Source organism: Rhineura floridana, chromosome 3 (genome assembly GCF_030035675.1).
Source record: "Rhineura floridana isolate rRhiFlo1 chromosome 3, rRhiFlo1.hap2, whole genome shotgun sequence".
Lineage (NCBI taxonomy): Eukaryota > Metazoa > Chordata > Lepidosauria > Squamata > Rhineuridae > Rhineura > Rhineura floridana.
In genome coordinates, this window is record NC_084482.1 from 98,432,406 (window position 1) to 98,457,344 (window position 24,939).

Sequence of the window (24,939 nt, forward strand, 5' to 3'; positions counted from 1 at the left end):
TTGCAACAGTTTTTTTCTAGACAGTTTGCATTATTTTCATAACATTTTACTTTGATAGTTTCTTGGTTGTAATTGAAAAATCATAGCTCATTAAAGAAACAGAAATTGTGTTTACTAAATATGCAGGGGAAGACGCAAATGTTTACTGCGCAGAAAAATTCTATCTCCTCTGAATAAGCATTTTCTGGCTCTGTGTGTTTGGGTATTGTCAAGCGCACTTCAACTGACACCAGAAACACAAATTTTATCTTGGTTCAAGTTATCAGCCCACCATACATTGGAAATTGCATTGGGGTAGAAATACAACCTGAATAACCATTAGTGTGATTTTTTTTTTTTTTTGAGTCTGGATGAACAGAAAGAAAACAGATTTTGAAAACCTGATAGAACTAAATGAGAACAAGAAGTTATTTAAAATATATAATAAGTCAGAAACTATATGGCAAAGAATATAGAAGTCAATGGAATAAAGATATAAAAAGCAAAGTTCAGAACTAGTGTAGGGCATTTTGAACACAAAAGGATCTAGGTTTTCAATAGCGACACAACATAAAGAGAATTATGAAAATGAGTAAATAGTTTTATCTAACTCCATGAAAATAAGGAAAATCTTTAAGGGAGGGGAAGGAAAGTGTTAGATGTGTCAAGAACAAAAAGGGGACTTATGTCATATGTCATGCAAAATTGCAATCAAATATTGGAGAATGGTATTGGATTAATTTGACAAATATGTGAAATACAGCTAGACTCAGCTATGCCTGTTCAACTATATTAAACATAATATTCCAGTTGAAAAACACATACCAAGTCTATATGCTCTCACTATTGCAAGGATTTTATATGAGAAAACATGGGAAAGTAATCAAAGGCTCTCTAAGAAGGAACTGTTGCAAAAACTTTGGAAGCAGATTTAAATTATTAAGTTGACAGCTCTGTTAAAAGACGAAAAGAACTTGCAGAAATGCATCTGTGTGATCCAATAGACCAAAATGAGGGTTTAGAGGAACAGAAATAGAATATTACTACGAGCTATAATTTTTTTAATATGTTAAGCTTTTGTAAGTGCGTAATATACTAAAGTATTATTATTAAGGTGTGGTATATTTATCTTGGAAGCAAGGTCCCCAGAAAGGCAGCAGAGGCAACTCACCTACTGGTTGGCAACAAGAATACATGCTAGAAGCAGCCTTCCTCCTCTGGAATTCCATCCCCACAAGAAGCCTGTCTGTGCCCTTCATTGTAAGACTCTTAGGTAGCTGATAAGGACCTACCTTCTTGAATTAGCATTATTTATTTAACATGGGGAGAACAGTTGAAATTCATGTCATGCACCTCTGAATCCTTGAGCTGTTAGGGGGCAAAGCAGGCCAATTACCTCTCTTCCTTCCCATTTTCCTACCCCCTCCCCCAAAACTTTAGTATTCTACAGTTCAACTACCTCAGCCATAGATTTAATTGCTTGGCACACAACCCTTATTCATACATTCAAAGGAACATGAATTCAAAGGACTACCCCTCTGCCATTAAGCCCTCGCATGTTCTTTTGAATAAGGCTGCAGTCAGCCTTGCAATCTGGTTCCTTTAGACCTCCTGTGGTGAATGTGAGAGCTACCCATAGCAAACAATGGAGAAATCTAGGATTCTTGTGTAGCCATGATTGGGCAGCAGTGTGCCCTCTTCCCTGCGACGCAAAACAAAGGGACAGCAAAGACAAGCATTTCGTGTTCAGCATGAATCTCAACCTTGCCTCTCCATAAAATTAATGAGTTATTCTAGCAGTTTGTCTTTCTGTAAACATTCAATAAGTCACAGGCTTTTTTTTGTTTCGGTCTTGTTTGTAACTCTTTTCGATTACATGGTTGGGGAATTCCCCAAGTATGTAGAAACAGGTATCTTGTTTAGGTGTGGCATTTTCCCTCTGAAAGGCAATTGGTCACCCAAGTTCACTGTTAAAGAAAATGACTGAATTATGATTATTATTTGCAAGTAAGGGGGTAAAAACCAAGCCAAGCTGTAACTGCTTTACATTTATTTCTAGCAAGTGTTCAGGTTTATGAATACACTCAGATGGCATTTCAGTTCAGCAACAGAAGAAAGGCAATATTAAAATGCTTTAAGCTAGCTGATCACTATAGAACCCACCTACTTTCAATTTACAAATATTACACTAGAATGCTTAACTATTACAATAGAATGTAATTTTATATTTTAATTTGTATTTAGGTGAATTTTGTTTCCTGTTCATTAGCCAACCAGAATAGAAGACAGCAAGCATTTAAAAATTGCTGAATGCCAAATTTAATAGAGCTCATCAATTCAATCCAATATAGGCTCATGGACAACAGATTCCCCTTCCCAATTCAATTGACTGAAATATAGGGCCACTTCCCACACAAATCTGTTGTGAAGGCACTTCTGTGTAGAACTTAGCATGAAACTTGCATGAAGTCATGCCTGTGTTGCATGTACAAAGCTGCAGTTTACTGTCTTCTTAAAGTGCAAGTGCACCATGGATGATATCCAACATTAGTCATACTCAGGTAGACCATCTGGAATCAGTGGACAAGCAACTTAAATTCACTTGATTTTAATGGATCTCCTCTGAGTATGACTTAGCTGGATACCACCCTATATGTATGATTTGATGCAGTGATATGCATGCAGATTACAGATGTGCCTTTACACAGAATTTTGTAGTGTGCAAAGCCAACTTAGTAATTCACTTGCTTCCCAGAAATGTATAGCTCTAGACATACAACCAGGACATTTTCTATTATTACATTCTTTTGTAATATGAGAGCCTTCAGAATTAGACAAAAGGTTATCCACTGCTTTAAAAGAACCTTTACATCTGGTAGTCATCATAATAAAGAACAGGAGTTGTCTCAGACAACCAGTTTCAATCACTAAAAGTATTTATAAAAATTAAGTGATTGAGCAGTTAAGCAATAGTAAAACCTTCTGTGCCCAGACACTTGTCATAAAATTTCTCCTAAATAAAAAAATATATGTATTTTAACATAAGGACTAAACAAGAACTACACAAAAATTGCATGAAAGGACAGGTATTTATTCCTGTTATATACTTTTTAATCTAGCAAAACAGTGCTTTACCCCCACCCCAAATCAAAACATTTCACAATTCATGGATTTTTTTCTGTTTTGAAGAAAGAAAGAAAAAAGAACAAGGAAGCCTCCTTCTTATGCCCAACTTCACACTTCGTCTCCTGTAAATCAGAAGGGGCTAACATAATTAAATGCTATCCTGAAAATACCTGCCACAGTACTCCATGCTAAGTCTTCTTTTTAAACCTATAGGCTACTTTTCTTGTAACACTTAGAAATAATATTGAAATATAATTAATAAATCAGGATTGGTTTCACCGACAAGTGCATTTTGTAGCTATCATATCTTCGTATTCTTTGTACACAATTGACCTATCAGGCTCTATCTTCAAGACACTCAGAGGGCTGTATTCAGCAGGAATGCAGGAGGGCCTGGGGACAGAGGAATCCAGTTTTTCATATATAATATTCTGTACCATTGTGTGTACAGGAGAGCCATAGCGATGCCCAACTATTCTTGGACAGTCACCTTTGCAATAGTGAGGATTGTATCTGTGCGGTGCAATTATCCATCTGTCCCATTTCAATTGGCTGAACCTCAGCCTGAAGTTATGAAGCTCACATTCATTTGGGGGGAAAAGGAACTGTTGGTAGTATTGGCTTATATTGTATATTAAAGCTGGTGTGTTTTCCACTTTCCCAGCTTCATCTCTTCGGTGACGAACTGCTCTTGTTCCCTGTTTGAAGCCTTTTCCTGCCTCTCTGCTGGGACCTCTGAAAGGATCTTTTTTGACCCTAGACCACATAGGGTTCCTCCTCCTGTGCTTAAGAAAATTCCACCTATGATAGGCTTGCTCACTGGTGTCATTGAGGTACAGGAGAAGAGAAGGCGATACCAGAGCCATATTAAAAGGATCCTGTTTAGAGTTGGGGGATTGGTCATCTTTCAGGCAAGTGATATTCACAGCCATGTGAATGCTTCTCTTGTTAGCAGCTATCAGAGGCTGGAGGAAAGAGGTCACATCAATCTCAACCCATTTGCGTCTAAGTTCAAAGTGCAGATTGAAAGTCATTGCATGTGAAATATTGGGGCACACTTGACTAGAGGCATCATGCTCCTTTACAACTAGGTTGCATATACATGTAACAACCAAAGATTTAGAAACTGGTTTATCAAATGAGTAGAGCAAGACTGACTTGAGTAAGTGCTCTAAAGCAGTCATACGGTCCAAGTTGAAGAGCAGATCCACTGAGCGAAGGTCTCCTGCCAAAAGGCAAAAAAAAAAAGACACTTTGTAGGAATGAAAGCAATTTAGCTATATTATAAAAGTGACACATCTCTTAGAACTCCACATTTTACAGAGCACTACGATGAGCATCAAACAAGATTCCAATAGGCTGCCTTACTTTAAAGATGCAGTTTATCCCTAGAGCAACCTCAGAATGTTTTAAAGCCAAAAACATGTGTTACCTTCCTTGACAGTCCAGCCTGTAACTGTGCAAATATTAGAATAACCAGCTTTAGATCCTCACTGAGGCTCCACTGTTACAAGTAGGTAGCATCACTGGAGCAGACTTTTACTGAATAAAAACAGTAATCACACACTGTTCAACAGATCTATGTAAATGTAGAGATGGGAAGGCCTGGAAAAATTAGGGGGGGAAACTTTTTTCCAGACCTTCACATCTCTCTGTAAATGCCACCAAAATTATGACTACCATGATGATACTTATTCCCCACTTTTTGGCTGTTCCACAAAGCATTAAACAGCAAGTACCTTCGCCATTTTGGATATATGAAGACCCATTTGAAGACCCATGTGAGCCTGACCCAAACAAAAGCTTATTGTATTATTTTAATTTATTACCGACCCTTCACTCCGAGGTCTTACAGCGAGTTACAACAATTAAAAAAAATATCACTAAAACAATTAAAAACAACTTAAAATCATAACATCTCAAAAAATAGGGTAGGTCCTAAAAATATACATCTCGCATGTCAATGGGCAGGGTAAAGAGGTGCATCTTCAGCATTCACCATAAACTGTGCAGGGAAGTTGCCAGATGCACCTCTGTGGGGAGGAACTTAGGGGCTACAACAGAAGATGCCATCTCATAGGCAACCCCCCCAACTTCTGAAGGTGGCAGAACTACCAAGAGGATCCACTCTACTGACGTCAGCACCTGAGAAGATTCTGTAGGGAATGTAAAGCTTACCTGCATGGACAAACAGGTACACATACCCACAGGACCAATAAATAATCCTTTTTATACCCTTATAACAGGAACACAGAGGACATGTATAACAGTTGTACTGATTTACAAGGACAAGAAATCTGCAGGTGGGACAATAATTCAATCCCAAACACCTAAAGCATGTGAGTAGGCCATCCAAATCTGTGACCTCCCCATTTACCTCTCATTTGGCCCATAGCAGGGTGCTTGCATTCAGCACGTGGAGTGAAGAGCCGGACTGTGTTATACAGGTGACCTTTGTTGGCCTTTGGAATTCCCTCTTTAGTAGCAAACAATTTATACAGCCTCTTCATGTATCTCAGGGCTCTGGAATCTGGCCGTGGTCTGGGGGCACCATCTTCCAAACTCTGCTGGTGGTGGTCAGACAGCACCTTGAAAAAAGGAGGCAATGGGCCGTAGCCATTTTCCGTATCTGGAGAAAGCAGCAACACTGGAGGTAGCTCAGAAGTCTCTGTCTCTGAAGCCAGTAGTTGCCAAGAGCCCCCATCATCTTTGGGACTGGGGGAGCACAAGACACCCAAACAAAGTAGCCTGATAGAACAGAGACAAATAAGTATTTCCCCAAAAATCTTCATGATGGGGATTAGTCAAGGCAAAGACACCATCTCCCCCATAGCAGGATATATTCTACAGAAAGAAAACCAGCCAGTTCTAGTCTCTTAAATAAATTCCAGGTGTAATTAAGAAAGCTTTTCCTCTCTAACAAGGTTTTAAAGGAAAAACATACACCTGATGAGACAATCCAGTTTGCTGATCATCTTAAGATTACACCTTGTGACTCCACTTGCGAAGGTGATTACTAAGCAAGGACTTCTCTACTCCCAAGGTTTAACTCAGCTAAGCAGGAAAGTGTAGTAAAGCTAATGCTATAATTTTATGCACATCTGCCTGGGGGTATGGCTGCCATCACATACACTTTTACCTGGAAGTAAGTTCAATTGAACTCAATAGGGTTTACTACCAAGTAGATATCACAGGTCTTACCGGTCTTACAGGTTTTACTTGTGGACTTTATATTTAGATATGAGTAAATATAAATTGAATAAATAAATAAGTAAAATGTCTAGGTTTGTGCTGCATTAAATAAGTGATGCCTCTTTCTGGTAATATGTCTGCTTCAGTGGCAACATTTCATTTAATAGTTTTGTACAATATCCCCACATCCAGTTGTTGGCCTGAGATCTGCATTTCACCCAAGGCAGGTTGAAAAGGCCAAGGGCTCTTAATACTGTTATGGGACTATTTGATTTTATTTTCAGGTAGGATGAATAAAAGGAATCAGGAAATTAGCTGTCTTATTTGAATTCTTACAATTTTAGGCATTAATACTGCCTGTAATAATGGCTTAGTGAAGCTATAACTTAAAAAAAACAACTAGGCATGTTTAAAGCAACATAAATACCAGGAGGATCTCATCAAAGAGATTTCCCTGGCCTGGAATGAAGAAGAAAAAGCTTGACTCATCCCCATAACACATTCATTGGGTTTCAGAGAGCAGGGTGCTGGTGGTTATATATTTTTTTTCAGTGGTAGCCCCTCACACCTCATGGGATCGGTGGTGCCATCAAGACAGGACTTTGCAGCAGAAATCTATGTCCTCACTCCACAGGATGAGGAGCAGCCCAGGCCCCAAAAGCAACCATGCTGGCTTGCCACATTTTGAAGTAATGCACATTGCTATCTAAAATGGGGGGGTGTCAGTAGGTGGGCTGTTGTACAATTAAGTCCAGAGTCTAGAATTACTTGACTGCACCACTCCATGCTATGATGCTTTTGAGGGCCCCTGACTTTCAGAAGTCTTCTTGTGAGATTTGAGTAGAAAAGCCCCTATGAATACACAGAACAGCACATGCAGTGCTTTAGATCACAGCTATGGATTCCAAAATATATTATCAGCGCTATGTTACTCTAGCCTAGAATAAAAGGACTGTGAATTTTAGGCACTGTGGTCTAATGGTCTCTTAGGCATCTATAAATTGGTTTCCTTACGGCCCCATCCTATGTTGTGTTTATTCCAGTGGAGTGGGTTCTATGGTGCTTACAGTATCAGATTGGTTTTTGGGTTTTATTACTGCTTATTATTCTGCTGGTTTTTCATATTTAAATAGCTTGGCTTTATCGGTTTGTTGTTGTCATGAATGTTTTGAATATATTTGAATATATGGGCAGAAGCACAGCAAGGGTGTTTTAAAAATATTTTAAAAATAATGTTGCAGCTGTGCAGCCTGAACTTATTGTGTTCAGTGGAAAGTAATTGCTCATCGAATTGCAACCTCAGCGTCTGATCAATGCATTGCTTCAAGGTTCTTGCATAATGTGGAGCCAGTCAGAATTTTTCAAGTGCTTATTTGCTATGATTGGTTATCTGTGCATGTTGCTCTTGGTAAATACCAGACAATCTGAGTCTTTAGCTTCTCTCCCAGAAGTGACTAGTCCCTGCAGATAGACTTGCTGACTTTAGTAGAATTATTGGTGTCTATGATGGGTATATATTGCTTATTATCAGGTTGTCTCCAGACTGTCAGTATTTTGTGGGAGGGATTCAATCACAAACCAGAAATTTAGGCTTGCACAAATAAAGTGGATAAAAAGGGAAGTCATCTGAGTATTTGAGTAGCATTGTCATCAACGTGCTGATGACACGCAGCTCTATTTCTCCTTTACATCTTAAGCAGGTGTGCTGAACCTTCCCTCTGTGTTTGGCAATGGACTGGATGAGAGCCAGCAAACTGAAGCTTAATCCAAATAAGACTGAGGTACTGTTAATAAGTGGTTCCCTAAACTGGATGGGTGGGGTTCAACCTGTTCTGAATGGGGCTGCACTCCTCCTGAAGGAGCAGGTGCTCAGTTTGGGGGTACTTCTGGATCCACTACAGTTGATGGAGGCACAAGTGGCCTCCATTGCACTGAGTGCCTTCTAACACTGGAGGTCTAACTGTAACCCTATCTAAAAGGGATAGTCTAGCTTCTGTTGTCTATGCTTTTGGAACCTCTATGTTAGAATTAATTATACATGGGGCTACCTTTGAAGATGGTTCAGAAACTGCAGCTATTGCAAAATTCAGTAGCCAGATTGTTGACTAGAACCATACAGTCTGAGCATATAAAACCCATTCTGGCTTGACTGTGTTGGCTATTGATTGACTTATAGGTTTAGTTCAAAGTGCTAGATTAATCCTATAAAGCCTTATTTAACTTGGGACTCCAATATCTCAAGGACCACCCCTTCCCATGGGAAACTACCCAGACCATACATTTGCAACAGAAGCCTTGTTTTATTTATTTAAAAGTATTTATAAATGGCTTAATATTTAAAAATCTCTAAGCCTTTCTCTGTGCCTCCTCTGAGGGAGGTGTGAAGGGTAGCAATGACAGAATAGGCATTTTCAGTGGTGACCCCCTGATTATGGAATCCTCTCCCCAAGGAACATTGCCTGGAATCAACATTGTCAGCTTTTAGGTGCTGGGCAAAAACATTCCTGCTTACCTAGGCTGCTGGATCTTAATTTAATCATAGTGTGTCATGACTCTGGTAGTTACTTGAGCTTTCCAGGTAGGGAGGACCCATGGAGCAGCCACTGATTTCTGCAGCAATCCTGCAGATTAGGGATGGACAAATAACATTAATTTTGGTTTCTCTCAATTGTTTTGTTCTTTCTAGTCTTAAATTTAGTTTGCCACATTTCCACATTTAGTTTGCAATTTTTTAAAAAAGTCTTCACAAAAATTCATCAGGATTTTAGTATGGCTTTTCAAAATGTTCCCTGATATAAACATGTTTGCAAACAATTTTATCTGCATTTTTGTATATTATTTTAACTTGTATGCATTTTTATTCTCACTGTCCCCTAAAATAAACATTTTAACAGTTTATCACAGAAGAATTGCATCACAAAATTCAGAGAACTGCAAATTTCAAAGGGCAAGTGTGTTTCAATCTGAGTATTGTTTTGGGACTTGTGAATTAGATAGGATTGTATTATGCTGCAAGCCAAGCAGAAGTTCTCCCCCATCCCTTCTGCAGAAATATTCAGAAACAGATTTTCACTTAAAACTAGGTATAGTCTGGCATGAAAATTGGTTTTGCCCATATTCTGGATCATTGACTATGCTGTAAATTAACTTAGTGCAGTTTGATTATATCTATATTTTTATGCCAATGTAGCATTTATCTTTGTAGGGGTTCTGGTGATGGTATGACCAAGAGCAGATAGCTGTGCTTAGTAGGAATGATAGGCATTATCCTTTGCAAACTTGGTGCCCTCCAGATGTTGGTGGACTACAAGTCCCATCATTCCTGACCCTGGCTTTGCTATCTGGGGCTAATGGGAGTTGTGGTCCACCAACATCTAGAGGGCACCAGGTTTGAGAAACCTGGTAGAGATAAACAACTAAATTTGGAGAAAGACTATACAAATGTTAATACAACTTAAAAGGCTTGTTATGTGGGTATTTCAAGGCAGTGTACAGTAATATTGTAAAATACAGTACCAAAATACACAAATACAATTAAAATCTAGTCTATTCAAGTCAGTGAACATTTACTTAAAATTCTACAGTGGCTGGCATCAAATGCCCTGGTGCAGAAACAAGTTTTTAGCATGCACCAAAATTGTATCAAGATGCTTGTCGATTTGCCATACTGTTGTCCCTAGGATTTTTCCTTCACCTTTCAGGCCTTCTGTCACTTGCTCAACTAATTTTATGTCTTGGGGCAAACTAGCTATGATAGTAAGCAGATGTGCAGGTTATAAGCAGGTTATTGCTGGATTCCTATAAAGTGGGATGGGCAACTTCAAATACTATATGGGCATTGGGCAGGCAGCAAAGAGGTCTTGAATCTCTCCCTCTCCAGTACCACCCCCCAGCTGTTTTTCCTGAGCAACAGGGAGAGCAATGGCTGAAGAGAAGGTGTTTTGGAGGAAAGGGTCTCTTACTGCCCTATGGTGCACTTTAAAATGCCCCCTTTGCTCTATATTGTTATGGGTTAGGGGTTGAGATGGATCATTTCTATGAGTCCCCTTCCAGCCTCTCATTTGAAACCCTGTGCCTGGAGGTGAGAAACCTGCTCTGCTGGCCAGATGAGTCCCCTTTGTTAGTCTAATAGAGTGGCCACATGAGTTAATGGGTCTATCAAGTGCCCGTTAACTGGCGAATGAGCTAAGGAGATCCTATTGTTATTGAAACTCATAAGGAGAGCCCCCCCCCTTCCTGAGGCCAAGAGAGACTTACTTTTTTAGTTGAGTCTGAGAAAAGGCTGGGAGCTGGAGACACGCAAAGAGGCTGGCTCCCTGCACCATGGCTTTGGGGTGCCTCCTGTAAGCCTGATGGATAACCAAGATCTGTTGGACTGCTGATGCTTTGATCCCCTCCATCTTAAGATCAGGTTCCAATGTGTGTAAATAAACAAACCATATTTCATAAAGACATCACAGCCTCTGTTGACCTTCTTTCCAAGGATACCAAACCCCTGGGTAAGCACAAGAACCCCTGGAAATCTCTCACCAGTTGGAGATTTTGATGGACACCCTTCTAACACATGCATCTGTAACCATTACATCTAGTTTGCCTCAAGCTATAAATTGACTCAATTAGTGATAGAGGATCTGAAGGGGGGGTGGGGGAAGAAAATGTGCAGTTTATCCTTAGGCATCCAGAGAGGTGTACATGGACTGACACTAATAGAATAGATCCTGTATTTTAGGCATCAGTCTCTGGACAGCATCCTGTAAGATGTTGATTGCAGTGGAAAGTAACTTATTTATATCTGTATAATATTTGAGTAATGCCTTCTCGCCTTTCACTCCTTTCTTACTAGAAAGGGAAGTGTAACTATTGTATCCTCCCCCAGATTACCTTTCACTTCCTTCCTAAGCAGAGTGCACACATGCACATTCTCTAATTTTAAATCTTGGTATCTAAATCATACAAGGGTTTTTTATTTGCTACTTGTGGAATGTGTGTTCAATGTTTTTGCTTACCTTGACAATTTTAAGACTTTTTATAAAGCCTCCAGTTGCTGAAAACATCTAGCTTGGAAATGCCTGCCCAAGCTTTAAGTTCAGTGCCTGAGGCCCTGCTCTCTGACCTGCCAGTAAGAGTTGATGGATTGCTGACTACCGGGGATGGGCCTTTTCAGTGGTAGTACCCCATCTTTTGAACTTCCTCCCCAAGGAAGTTCTTACGGTCTTGCATATGGTTGTCAAGAGAACTATGAGGAAACTTTTATTCTAGCTCACATTTAATTCACGTGCTGCACTTGAAAGCATTTAACTGCTGGTTAAGTAATGGTTTTGAACTGTAATTTGTTCTATTTACTCTGTTTCTGATGTTTTATGCCTTTTAAAATATCTTTTCATAAGCTGCCTTGAGAGGGGAATTTCAGAAATATTTTTCAGCAGAAAAATACACAAAATAACCTCCTTTTCTCGTCAGTTAATAAAATGTCACCCCTTACCTACGTTTCTTCTCTTGCCATTTCCAAGAAAGAGGCACATTTGGTTATGACTTAATTACTGTACAAAATGTCAGTCCCAGCATACTGTCACTTGGGTGAATTCCAGTGCTGTTCTGGATTACATCTGGTGAACTGGATGTCTGTCAAAACAACAACAGAAAGAGCAAGGGAAGCAACTTCTCTCTTTTGATTTCTCACAGCTGATTTGATTAGGAAACCTGGGAGGACTTCTGTATTTAAACATTTACATTTTAAAAAATGTTTACATTTTAAAAAAGCAACAGCTGTCAGCCAAATTGTTGATGCCAAACCACTCATTCATCTGTCCTTTATGGAAGATTGATAACTGCTTCACTAGCATGGTTGTTCTGACTTCAGTGTAGGGTTACATGAATCTGCCCATTTTGGCTTCTCCCTGTTTCATATTTTTCAAATCTTAAATTCAGTTCTCTACATTTCCACATCAGTTTGTAAATTTGCAGTATTTCTTCAATTCTGCAATTTTTTCCTAATACACACGTATTTCAAGTATTTTTCCTAATGTAGTGCAGTTTTGTATATTATTTCTACTAACATGCATTTTTATGAACATTTTAGACTAGTATATGCATTTTTGTACATGTTACCTGCAAAATTTGGAGAACTGCAAATTCTGAAGGAAGGCTGTGTTGCAGTTCGCATATTGTTCCGAGAGTGCGAATCAGTAGATTCCCCTTTAAACGTGAAATGAATTGAATGTGTCCCTCATCCCTACTTCAGGGATAGTATGCCTGTGAAATCAGTAAAAGGATAGGCAAGCTTTGTGACTGTACTCTGCTTTAGCACTGAGCCTAATCTATTCCTCTGGGCTTGAACGTGTTTGTAAAATGATGTTTTTCACTTTAGATCCTTGAGCTGAAAAGATCATGTTAAATGCATTGGATGAATGTTGGGTAGTTCATAGAACTGTCTGAGAGATGCTGCTGACTGCAGATTGAATTTGGTTTTGCTTCGTAGGTGTGCTGAAAGTTTGGTTGAGCTATGTAAAATGAACAATTGCTTCATAACTCTGGAAACTTGGAAGCCGAATACTATGCACATTTTTTCCAAGAACGTGTGTACACGATTGCAGCCCTGATCACATTTCCTGCCTCTCCAGGACATATACCAGTGCTAAAGTTCTTGGACTTGCTTCTCTATCTGTTCTGTAATCCTATAATGTCTATAATACAGTAATTGGTCTATAGTCCAAACATGGTGTCTTTTGTAATCCTGAGAAGCTGGAAGGCAACTGCAATCTCAATTGCACTTATATTTATTCTTTTTGCAATTTCCATTTTTAGATATCATGATATCTTGGAAGGTCTCAAGATTTTGAACACATGAGCTTAATGATAACTGTGTCCTTTATCACCCCAGCTGAAAAATACAGTTAGTCCAAGGAGACTCTCCATACTTCTAAAACTTCAGGGACTGCTTATTGAAAATGAAGTACAATGTATGTCACATGCAGATTTAATTGTTCAGCTTTTAACTTGGCTGTAATAAATCAAGTCCACCAGTAAAAATAAACTGCTCAATTGTGCTACCTGCATGTAAAGGAATGCTCTCAGTGCAAACCACATATCTAGACACTACCTGATATTGATCAAGTTGCCTGCCCTGTTCCACTGCATATAGATGAGGAACGCAGGAATTGCACTTACTGTTCTGCTAGTTCCAATGCGCCTCTACCTCTTTTCTGAAAATGGGGGCACATGACACTAGTCAAACCCCACCTCTTTTTACTGTAAAACATGGTGGGATCAGCTTGAGTGCATTTTTTAAAAAAATTCACTTCAAAGATTTCACAACTGATTGGCATATCAACCCATTCCCCCACCAGGTGTGGCCAATGAAAACGTTTTGCTCTAGGCGACTAGTGTGCTCACAGCCTCTTTCTGGTCCATGTCAATTTCACGAGTTAATTCCATTCAATCCCATTTTAGCATTAATCTGCAAGTTTAAAATGAGTACAAGAAATCATATTTAAATATGTACGTAATTATGTGTTTTATCACAAAAGACATGTTTAAACTCACCATTTATCTCAATGTACACATTTCTAACTGCATTTTAACCTAAAATACACATTTTTAAAATGCGTTTTGGTATGTCTTTTGACCTGAGAATTATATCACAAAATTTGGAGACGTGTGAAATTTGAAGAATACATTCTGATATGTATATTTATTTATTTACATCCCACCTTTCCTTCAAGGATCACAAGGTGCCATAAAAACATGATTCTCCTCCCTTCGCATTTTATCCTCACAACAACCCTATATGGTAAGTCCAATTTTAACTCCAAGTTTAAGTCCAATTTTAGGCACTTAAGCTAGTGATTTGCTGTGCTGTCCCTAGGCAAGAAACAGAAAGTGTTAGTATGCCAGGCTGTCAGAAGAGTGTTTGATGCACTGTTCACTAATTGGTGGACAATGTTTGGTTCTTATCCCCCAAACACCCCTCCTTGCAACTTCAAGCCCTGTGCAATTCAGAATATAAGTCTAGCAGGAGCAATATTGGCTACAAACATGCCTATTATTACAAAGAAGATTGGGGCATGCTCTAAGTGAGGATTTAGTTTATGACATAGTTCCAAAATCTTTAGACAAAATTTACTCTTCTCAAGCTGTGCTCTTTGAACTCTTAAGTGTGCAGCATTATGCTGACATGAGTCAGAGGTTGTTTTAGGAGGGTGACGGATATTAAATTCCCAAACTTCAATGGTACAATCATAAACATAACCACAGTCCATAGTTGTAATAAAATCCAGAGATTAAAACATATAAACCCAGTCCATTTTCTGGTCTCCTTCCAGATGTGTATATTAATAGGGGGTAAACAGCCACTGGTGAACACAGCAACACTTATTGTCCCAAAGGGCTATGAATGTTATAGTAAGCTAACACTCTGATCCTAAACTCATCACTTCAGTTTTTCTCAAAATGTATGTAACTGCACCGCTCCCCCTTCTAGGCATATTATGATTTATCACATCCCCATCAACCTAGAAAACCCATGGGGTATACCTGCCAGTGTCAGCGCCTTGTTTAGTTTGCTTAGTGCACCACACTGCAAAATCACACGTGGGTTGATTTTTACTGCATCTCTGTGTGTCTTTGTTGTTATCCTTAAGATAGCAGCTGTGAGTAACCTAAGGCTGACAGGCTTGCACATCATGGCTTTTTTTTTAGGGTGAATGTCAAAGTTGTGGAACTCTTTGCCAGTAGAGATCTGCTGACTTCCTTTTTGCTTCTTTTTAGATGGAAAGTGAAAACCTTTTCTTTTTGAGTCAGCTTTAAAAGTATGAACTATGTTTTACATTGCAATCCTAGTATATATGTCTGTTCAAAAGTAAGTCCCATGGAATTCAGTGAGGCTTACTCCCAGATAAGAAGGTTTAGGACTGCAACCTCAGTCTGTTAAATGTTATTTTTTGTTCCTACTGTTGTCTGTTTAATATCTTAATATTTTAAACAATGCTGCTAGTTTTTTATCTTGTTCTATTTTATGTCTGACACATTTTTGTTGAATTTTATCCTTTTGTGAAAAAACATAGCTGCTTTTTTGCAGAAAAGCAAGTTGAAAATATTAAATGATTGCTTCTGTGTAGTTGCTACACATATTTTCCAGAACAACTATCTATATTTTAATAAAATGTCTGTTTAGAGTCTATCAGTCCATTTATTGAACCAGTTAACAGATGTCACAATATTTACATATTCATTAACATACAACAATGAGATATAAGATCAAATGACTCTATTGACAGGTAGGGTGTTCATGATGATCTAAGGACAGATACTTTCAAATTGCACAATACAGCAATGTTGTATTCGTGGTATGTACCAATGTGAAGTAGTGGATGGAATGGTGGGCCAGAGATACTTACCTACTTCCTGGCAGGTAAGTCACTGCTGCTTACTGGGAGGTGCAAGGTGCCGGCAAGTCAGTGCAAGGCAAATGCACTAGCCAAGCCAAGCCAGCACACCTGCCACTGCATTTACACCCTGTTGTCCTGCACTGCCTTCCCTCTCACCCTCTTGGTAAGCAGCATCAACTCACATACGAGGAGGTGAGGTAAGTTCCTCCACCCCACCATGTCTACTACTATAAATGCACTATTATAAATGCACATAATCTTAAAATACATGATATAGGAGAGAAAAATAAGTTATAATTTTGTGTTTGGAATGGTGATCAGCTACTTAGTTGATGCACCAGTTTTTTGTTTAATATCTAGTGCAGGAATGGGGAACCTTATTTCAGCTGAAGGTCTGTATTCCGTCTTGGACAACTTTCAAGGGCCATGTGCCAGTGGTGAGTAGGGCCAGAGACAAAAGTGGGCAGTGTAGCAGTGTGACTTTTACTTTTATACAGTGGGCTACACAGCACCCATACAAAAGTCAGAGGTTTCGACATGTGTACCCATCTCTCCATTACCCATCCAGACAAGCAAGATGGATTGTCACAGTTCAAGGACACATTTGGCCGCACACAAGTGCTTAAGGAGGGCATAGAGTAGGACCAGTGAGGGGTGTGGGGAGAGGGTTGTGGCCTGGGGGAAAGTTCTGAGGGCTGGATAAAGGGGCATGGAAGGCTGCATTTGGCACCTGGGTCTGAGGTTCCTCATCCTGAGTTAATGTGTGGTGAAGTAGGATATATTTAGCTTTGCCCCCTTGCAAAACAAACCAGATTAACTAGTTGCAATTTAGCTATTTTGCTTAGTGAGAACTCCCCCTCCCTTTTAACTTCATGTACCTTCTTGGCAGTTGAAGTATTTAGTATATTGTCAGCTTCCCTGCAGGAGGAAATACATGTTTCCCAAGTACCATTTGTACCACTTGAGTATCAAAAACTTGTTCTGCAACTTGGTTAAATATTATCTGATTCTTCTAATAAGTCCATTCTCAAGTATAAATGTGGTATTCATATGAAAGCTCTTTCTTAGGTACTTTCAGTACTAAGGCTACAATCCTATACCCATCTACCCGAGTGTAAGTCTCAATGAATTCAGTGGGGCTTGCCTCTGAGTACACATGCCTGGGATTGCAATGTAAGTATTTAGTGTGGAATTTCCATGCTTTTTTCACTCATTCTTTATAGGGCATCTACATGTCGTTATCACCATTTTTTTGGTGGTCCTGTATTAACCTGTGCTGCTTCCATCTTTTCTTAGGCTGCAGAAAAATTGGACACTTGAACAATAATGGAACAGAAAGGCTATCTCTGCAGGTGCAGAATGCCTCAGCACTACTTTTCCATCTTTTTTGAAGCATGGTTTTGATGTGTGCAGTGATCTATCACGCAGGTGAGCCTATCACAATTCTGCACACCTTCACTATTACCTTTCATGATGGGTGCCATTTTTATATCAGTCTCTTAATTAGAGGTATAATGTTTTCAGATATATATCTGGGCTCCTGCTGGGAGGAAAGGTGGGATATAAATCAAATAATAAATTATATACATATAACTGTTCAGGTTCAGGAAAGGCTGTTCATCAGATTCAAGTAAACTGTACCTTCCTCACCTACATAACGTCACACACACTTGTGAATGAGGAAGTACATATCCACAAAAGCACTATGCCCCCACCCTCTGCAAAAGTGGAAAGTCATTTGGAGTTCCACTTGTAGCTTACAGCAGAAAAACAATGATTGGGCACCTCCTAGCTCTACCCATCTGGATATACCTCCAAATAGCTTCATTTATACTTTATGAAGCAACATCCAAATGAGACACAACATTTAGATTGGTTTTAAGATTTCTCTGTCCACAGCTTAATGTGACCATCTATGAATTGAGAAAGTGTGGAGGTTTTCCTGCCAAAGAGACTATAGATTTGGTTCTTATTCCATCTCCAGGATTTTGTATTTTTGTTGATGAGAACGATCCCACAAGCTATTCCAATGAAACAATGACAGAGGATTTATAAGACGCAAGACCTTGCCCTGGGCCAGACTCTGTGGTTCCTCTCTGCCTGCATGGGCTATCATGCCTCTGCAGAGTCTCGGGAAGACCCAACTCTGGTGTGTAAGACCTTTTAACTGGATGTTCTGGAGGGTTGGCCTTTTGAAGTCTTATACCTGCGAAGCAACTGCTATTGCTGACCTGCAGCCCCTCCCAGTAGTTATTTATGCCTTAGACTTGGGCTTTGTTGGCTGAACCCTAGACCACTGGATTCTTGCCCATGCCTGTCTGACACTTGCATAGATATGGGTGTGAATTCTTCATACAAGATGATTTTCCTCATGTGTAGAATTGCTGAAGTACTTCTGTGAGCAAACACTAATTAAGAAAGTTACCATTAGCTGCCCATAGTCTTTAGAAAGGCCTAATGTTTACCTCTGTACTCTAAATTTATTTCTTACATAGAGCTGAAAACATTTATATTGAAATGTTGCTAATGTCTGGCTAGTAAGAAAAACAAACAAGGAAGTTTTAAAAGACTTTTCCTCAGAGACAAAGGAGTCATGTGAGGTCTGTACTTTAAACAGAGCATTATGAATGTCCGGTGCGCTGTTTCAATACCTGAAAATATTTTGGTTACTAACTGAACCGTCAGTTGGACTGTAACCAGTGGCATAAATCCTCTTGTTTATCCTTTTGTCCAGTGCACTGCTGCTGGGTGCGTTTCTTTTTTCTTCTGCGTGAGGACATCTGGGTCAGGCTGAAACGCTTTTGCTCTGAAGCCAGAGTTTCAGGTTCATTATTCTAACCCCACCTCCTTTCACTTGATTGGGCAGGGAATTCTTCCAATTACCTTTATGATCTAAAAGTAGCTAGGGGAAACCAAAGAGGACTCAAAAAGAGCTGAGCCCTCCCTTACTGCTTAAGCAGACTGTTCTTCTGTGCGTAAGAGAGTTAAAGGAATAACAGCAATATTTTGCTCCTTGAGAGAAACAAATACTGTCTGTCAAAACCCTGATCTCTTTCAGGCGACAGCGGCAGCACCAAATGATGGCAAGCAGGTAATTATGACTGGTTTTGTAAAGGATTTGTTCTACTGCCCTATCTTTAGAAATGATAAATCCGGGGGGGGGATGATATATGGCACATAAATTATAATGATTGGTTCTAATTCCTGAATATGCACATATACATCTGGAGGCAATAAATCATTAGTGAAGCTGAATCAAGATTTAGGGAGAAAGGCAGAAACTGCCAGTGGGAGACTAGGAAAGGCATTCTTGTTTATTATCCAGTTTAGGGTTCATTGATGTCGTGCTATGTGACAGAAAATATATAAGTGACCATTTGAATCCAGCTTGTTGCATTTTCATGTGAAAAAAATTAACATTGTAAGGAAGTTGATTTCCTGTTTGGAGCAGCAGGAAAATGGGGGCAAAAAGTATGAAAAATACATTAAAATTCTGTGTGTTTCCCTTTTTATTTGTATTTGAGCTGTATCTGCCTTGCCTATAGTATTAAATTAAAAGTAAAAATATTTCAAATGTAATATTGTCTGTGCCAGCAGGATGGGGAAGCCTTATATAATAATATTATATCTTGTCTTAGACTGGAATAAGAGTTCTTCATTAATTCAGAATGAGCTAGACTAAAATTCAGAACCACTTTGGCACTATACCTGGATTAAATTATGCTGGAGATGTTTTACTGACTTCAGTAGGATCACTTAGGAGTCAGCACTTTTGGGATTTATGATAATCAGAATTGCCACATTTCCCTCAATCTGCCCCAATCAGAAGCTAAATGGGCCTTTATTGTTCATTTGTAACAATTGCACAGGCAGTAGTTACTTTTTCAATTGCAGCGATGTGGTGCAGGGATCCATTAACAGGATTCTCTTCTTCTCCTGAGCAATATGTTCTGCCAAGGAAATAAGCAGAGCTGTGTAGAAACGGTCACTCTGTCTTGACTCAAAACTTCAGGGAATACAGCCTAAAAACTCCAGATTGCAACAAAACCTTATTCCTGCTAATTAAGACTTCGTATGGAGATATTTATAGAGATCATGTTTGTGTTTTTTCATTTATTTTCTTGTGGTCAGGGGCTATTGGATTTTTACCTCCCTTACATCATTTTTTCATTGTTTTTATCTCTCATTGTTTGTTTCCTTTTTTCCTTAATCACCCTATTATGCCTTATTTTCTTGACAATGGGAGAACCTATTTTTGCTATTTTTGGTTATTTTTCTTCTTGATGTGTATTTTATTAATGTTAAAAACGAGACTCCAGATTGTGCAAAACTTTCACAATTTTGAGAAGAAATCAAGTCCTAAAATATTCAGACTGGCTGAGAACCTACATTCATAGCTGCTTTGAGAACAATTGGCATAAAAATAGTGCCTTCTACCAACAAGTGTCCCAGTTGCAACCCTATCTAGATGAGGTTAACCAGGGATCTATGCCCTGGTAACTTCAAAGCTGGATTATTGCAATGCATTATGTGTCTGTCTGTCTTTGAAGACAGTTCAGAAACTACAGCTGGCACAGAATTCAGCAGCCACATTATTAACAAGGATCGCATAGTTTTGGCCCAACAGCTCTGGTTGCCAGTTTGTTTCTGGGCCCAATTTGAAGTGCTGGTTTTAACCTATAAAATCTTACAAGGCTCAGGATCCCAGTACCTTTTGGAATGCCTGTCTGGACCCTGAGATCAGTGTCAGAGGCTGCTCTCTGTATGTCCCCAACTAGCAGCAGTTTGAACAGCAGTGACAAAGAATAGGCCTTTTCAGTAGTTTTCCTCTGTATATGGAATGCTTTCTCCAGGGAAGCTTGCTAGGCACCAAGGGTGTACTCATTCAAGGTCTCAGAGGGGTCTTAGACCCCTTACTTTTTTGGGAGCCAGGTCCCAGCTGGGCCCCTATGTCTCTAGCATTCTATGAGCCAATCAGCATGAAAGCAGTGTGTGTTAGCCACTGAGAAGAGTCTTCTAACATGCTTCCTTGTCCTTTACTGCTGATTAGAACCAATAAGAGTGAAAGGAGTTCCTGTTAGTTCCTACTTCAAAACCCCAAGTTGTGAAGAGTAAGAATTCTGTCATTGCAGAAGAGACAGTGAATCCTGGTGACAGTATCCCATCTACATCATCGAGCAGTTTGGTAGTGGCAAGAGATAAATGTGTATGCACTGAATTCAGTAATTCAAGCAGTATCTCTGACAGTGAGAAGGACAGTCAAATGGTGACAGAAGCAGAAAGCAATATTCAAACCTGGCCACATTATGCTATAATCAAAGAAGGTTGTATGATCTTAAAACTGGACAAGGCTGTGAGAGGGCATGGCTGTAACTATTATGATTGTGTCATCATCACAGTTAGTCATTTGTATTTTGAAGCAACGACATTTCAGCCCTGGCATGCATACCTAGTAATCAGCCCATTAAACGGTTGCTACAGTTCTTTTTATATGGGAATATGTCACCCCAGTGCTTAGAATGGTCACTTACACATTGCCAGAAAGAGAACAAAAGAGGACATGGATATGCATAAAATGAACATATGCCAATTTCTATGTATAGATGCAAATTAAAAATAATTGCTATAATTTAAATAGAAATACACCTCTCCATGTTAAGAAAGTATGTGACCAGGTGACCTGTGTGACTATTACAGATAGACAAATCTGTCAATTTTTCATTTTTCTGATTTTAAAGTTTAATTCTACTCATATCCACATCAGTTTACAATTATTATTTTAAAGCCAGTATGAAAATTTGTATGCATTTTCATGTACATTTCATGTTTTTGCATGCAATTTTGCCTAATACACATTCTTACAAGCTATCCTCCCAAATGTAATGCATTTCTGTACATTATTTTTACTAATATGAGCATTTTTGTGCACACTTTGCCCTAATATATGCGTCTTTGTACCCGGTGTTTTTTTTTGTTGGATAATTTTGCTTTGCAAAATTCAGAGAAGTACAAATTTAACAGGATAGCTGTTTTTCAATTTGTGTATTAATTCAGAAAATGAAAATGATTTCTCCTCCACCCCTAGTGTCTGCTCTCCCTTCTTAAGTTTTTTTATCCTTCTAAACTGGTCTTGGTCACAACAGCCCAACAGATAGAGAACTCCTCCAATAGAGGATTGCCCTCTATAAAAGATGACACATGGCCATCCTATCTATATTTAAAGAGCTGCATTTCCAAGCATAATTCAAAGTTTTGATGCTTACCCACAAAGGCCCAGATGGCTTTGAGCCAGGGACTTGGAGGAATGTCTGTCCACATCAACCTACCATGTATTGAGATCACTTGAGTGCAGGGCTGGCACCAGAGGGTGGCTAGGATAGGCCCTGGACAAGGGCCCCTGATGCCCAGAGGGACCCCTGAAGGGCCTCTCCTTAGGAGGGTAGAAGAGTGCCACTCCTGTTTTGTGATCTGCTGCAGCATCAGATCCTGCAACCCAACCCTGCCATGGATTATGGAGAGGGACATCCCAGCCCCCCAATACAGACAGCATGGGCTTCAGTTAGCCCACACACATGCCCCCCTCTCCCATCAGTGTGAATGCCATGCATGTTGTGTGACATGCCTGCCATCACCCAAGATGGCAGCAGGGGCTTCTCTAAGGGTCTGATGCCCCTGATGCTGTCCTGGTTGATGGCAGGCATGGATGTTATGCATGCCCTTCATTCACAAAAAACAAGAGCTAAGTGGGATATGTGAACGGGCTTATTATGGGTATGTGTGTTGGGCTACAGCGCCACTGGCCCAAGGCAAGCTGGTGCCCAAGGGACCAGTCATGCCTGGCATGGGCCCTGACTGAATGAGACTCATGTCCAGGTACTTCCACAATTTGAAGTGAGGAGTGTATTGAGTGAAAAGAGGGAATTTTCAGGGGTGGTCCCTGAGGTGTAATGTCTTTTTAAGACTTATGAGTTGATTGCTGAGCACAGGTGGGAAGTATTTAATCAGCCAAATGCTTTGTTTAGCATTCCTTATTTAGATGTATGCTTTGAGCTTTCCATTAAACCTGTTTCCCGTATGTGAGACTGGAGTACATTCTTGATAGCCAGGTGTTACATGGGGTCAGAAGTCGGATTTGGATTTCTTTCCTTTGCAATTGAGGATTGTTGGTGTGTTTTTGCATACGTTTATCAGCTTAGAAGCTGTAAACATGGACTCATTCCAGCCTCCACCTCCACTTGTTTTGCAAGGTAATTTGGCTGAGAACTGGAAACACTGAGAGCAAGCTTTTCAGCTATATCTTACTGCCGCTGGAGTTGATAATGTCTCTAAGAAACGGCAAGCAGCTCTTTTGTTGCACTGTGGGAGAAGAAGTGCTGGCAGTTTAGAATACTTTCGCTTTCTCTGAAGAGTGGTCAAAAGATATAGCAGAAGTTTCTGAACAATTTAGGGTATATTGTACTCCTCGTAAGAATATTCGAACAATATTCCTTCTGGAATCTTTCACAGATACATGGAGATACCATTGAGCAGTTTGTTACTGAACTTAAAGCTAGTAACTGAATTCGGTTCGGCATTTAATGATATGGTAAGGGATAAGATTGTGTGAAGGAAGAGTGAAGGAGGAGAAATTAAAGGAAAGACTGCTGAGGGACCCTGATCTTACTCTGGAGAATGCAATTGAAATATGTCATATAGATGAAATAACAAGAGCTCAGCTACAGATTATGTCAAGTTTGTCAACATATGGCAAGGAGCTGCATGCAGTACATGTAACTGGCAAAGATTGTGAAGGGATTTTAGTACAGGCTTTTGGACCCAAGAAGTCACAATCTAGACATAAGTGCTCTTGTTGTAGTACAGTGCATAAGCCTCAAAATTATCCAGCTTTTGGAAAGATTTGTCATAAATGTGGCATGAAAAATCATTATGCCAGAGTATGTAAAGCAAAACCATTAAGCTTCAACAAAGAACAGGGATACAAAATCCATGAGCTTGATTTAAACAGTTTGTTTATAGGAGAATTAGTTCGTGAGACCACTGGTTTAGTGGCAAGTCAAGTGGGTGGATGGTATGCTAATATAATCCTGTGATGACTTTCAGTAAAATTTAAACTGGATACAGGAGCTGAGGCGAATGCTTTGCCACTTCATATATTTTGTGAGTTACCAGGGAAGAAAGTGCTAATTAAAAGTGATGTAAGTCTTGTGGCTTATGGTGGAGTGCATATAAAGCCTTTGGGAACTATTGTCATATTCCAAGAGGAACAGCCAGACTACTGTTTTATGTAATGGTTAGTTCCTCTCTTCCACTATTTGGCAGGGTAGCCTGTGAGACTCTGGATTTGGTTCGGCAGGTTGATAGTGTGCACACAGTTGAACCTATAACACAGGAATGGCTACTTGCTATATATTCTGATGTTTTTGAAGGCCTTGACGAGTTTGAGGGTGCTCACCATATCCATAGAGAGCCAGTGTGGTGTAGTGGTTAGAGTGTTGGACTACAACCTGAGAGACCAGGGTTCAAAACCCCACACAGCCATGAAGCTCACTGGGTGACCTTGGGCCAGTCACTGCCTCTCAGCCCCAGAGGGAGGCAATGGTAAACCCCCTCTGAATACCACTTATCATGAAAACCCTATTCATAGGGTCACCATAAGTCAGAATCGACTTGAAGGCAGTCCATTTCCATTTTTCACCATATCCATATTGATCCAGCAGTGGCTCCTGTTATTAATGGATGTCAGAAGGTACCTTTTGCAATACTGGACAGATTAAAGGAGACTTTGGGACAGATGGAGAGTGCAGGAGTAATATCTAGAGTTATGGGTCCTACAGATTGGGTGCGCAGTCTGGTTATTGCAGAAAAGAAGAATGGGAAGTTGTGCATATGTCTTGACCCTCGTGCTTTGAATAAAGCAGTTTGTAGACAGCATTACAGGAATACTCCGCATTAACGTACGCAATGGGTCCAGAGCGAGTATGTAAACCGAAAATGTACTTAAAGTGAAGCACTACCTCTTTGTTTCTGAGGAAACACGGGGCGGTTTATTTTAAACCCCACTTTCTGGGAACATGGCGGAATCCTCTGCTGTTTTGTCTCTCCCTTTCCTAGTGACCTGCGACGGACGGAGAAGGCAAAACAGAGCCCTCAGCCACCTCCCACCCACAAGCGATGAGGGACTCGCCGCAGCCGGCGTTAAAGATAAATAAATGCAATCAAACCTGGCTAAATGACTCTTTGTGGCGCATGCTAGTTA

At 39.8% G+C, this 24,939-nt stretch overlaps 2 protein-coding genes across 14 annotated transcripts in view; one reads left to right on the plus strand and one right to left on the minus strand.

Moving 5' to 3' along the window:
* Positions 1–2,012: 2,012 nt before the first annotated feature.
* GDF9 (growth differentiation factor 9) lies at positions 2,013–18,570 on the minus strand. 9 transcript variants are annotated; one of them, XM_061617035.1, is made up of 6 exons: positions 18,335–18,570; positions 12,406–12,549; positions 11,780–11,919; positions 10,555–10,697; positions 5,483–5,693; positions 2,013–4,330 (listed from the first exon to the last, which is right to left on the minus strand). In XM_061617035.1, exons 3-6 carry the CDS (start codon positions 11,817–11,819, stop codon positions 3,381–3,383), a joined length of 1,344 nt encoding a protein of 447 aa, XP_061473019.1. In that variant the 5' UTR covers positions 11,820–11,919; positions 12,406–12,549; positions 18,335–18,570; the 3' UTR covers positions 2,013–3,380. The 9 variants fall into 9 exon arrangements, with proteins under 9 accessions (XP_061473019.1, XP_061473018.1, XP_061473020.1 ...); XM_061617034.1 differs by lacking the exon at positions 12,406–12,549; XM_061617036.1 differs by lacking the exon at positions 12,406–12,549 and having other exon boundaries at positions 10,555–10,646; positions 18,335–18,569.
* A 15-nt stretch (positions 18,571–18,585) lies between these two features.
* SHROOM1 (shroom family member 1) overlaps positions 18,586–24,939 on the plus strand; it is a 76,445-nt gene continuing 70,091 nt past the window's right edge. For 3 of the 5 annotated variants that reach the window (XM_061617028.1, XM_061617030.1, XM_061617026.1), the window contains exon 1: positions 18,588–18,774. The gene's annotated coding sequence lies outside the window, so the exon portion shown is untranslated. Of the gene's footprint in view, positions 18,775–22,758; positions 22,931–24,939 lie in introns of those variants that run through there. The other 2 variants (XM_061617032.1, XM_061617029.1) reach the window with 2 other exon arrangements.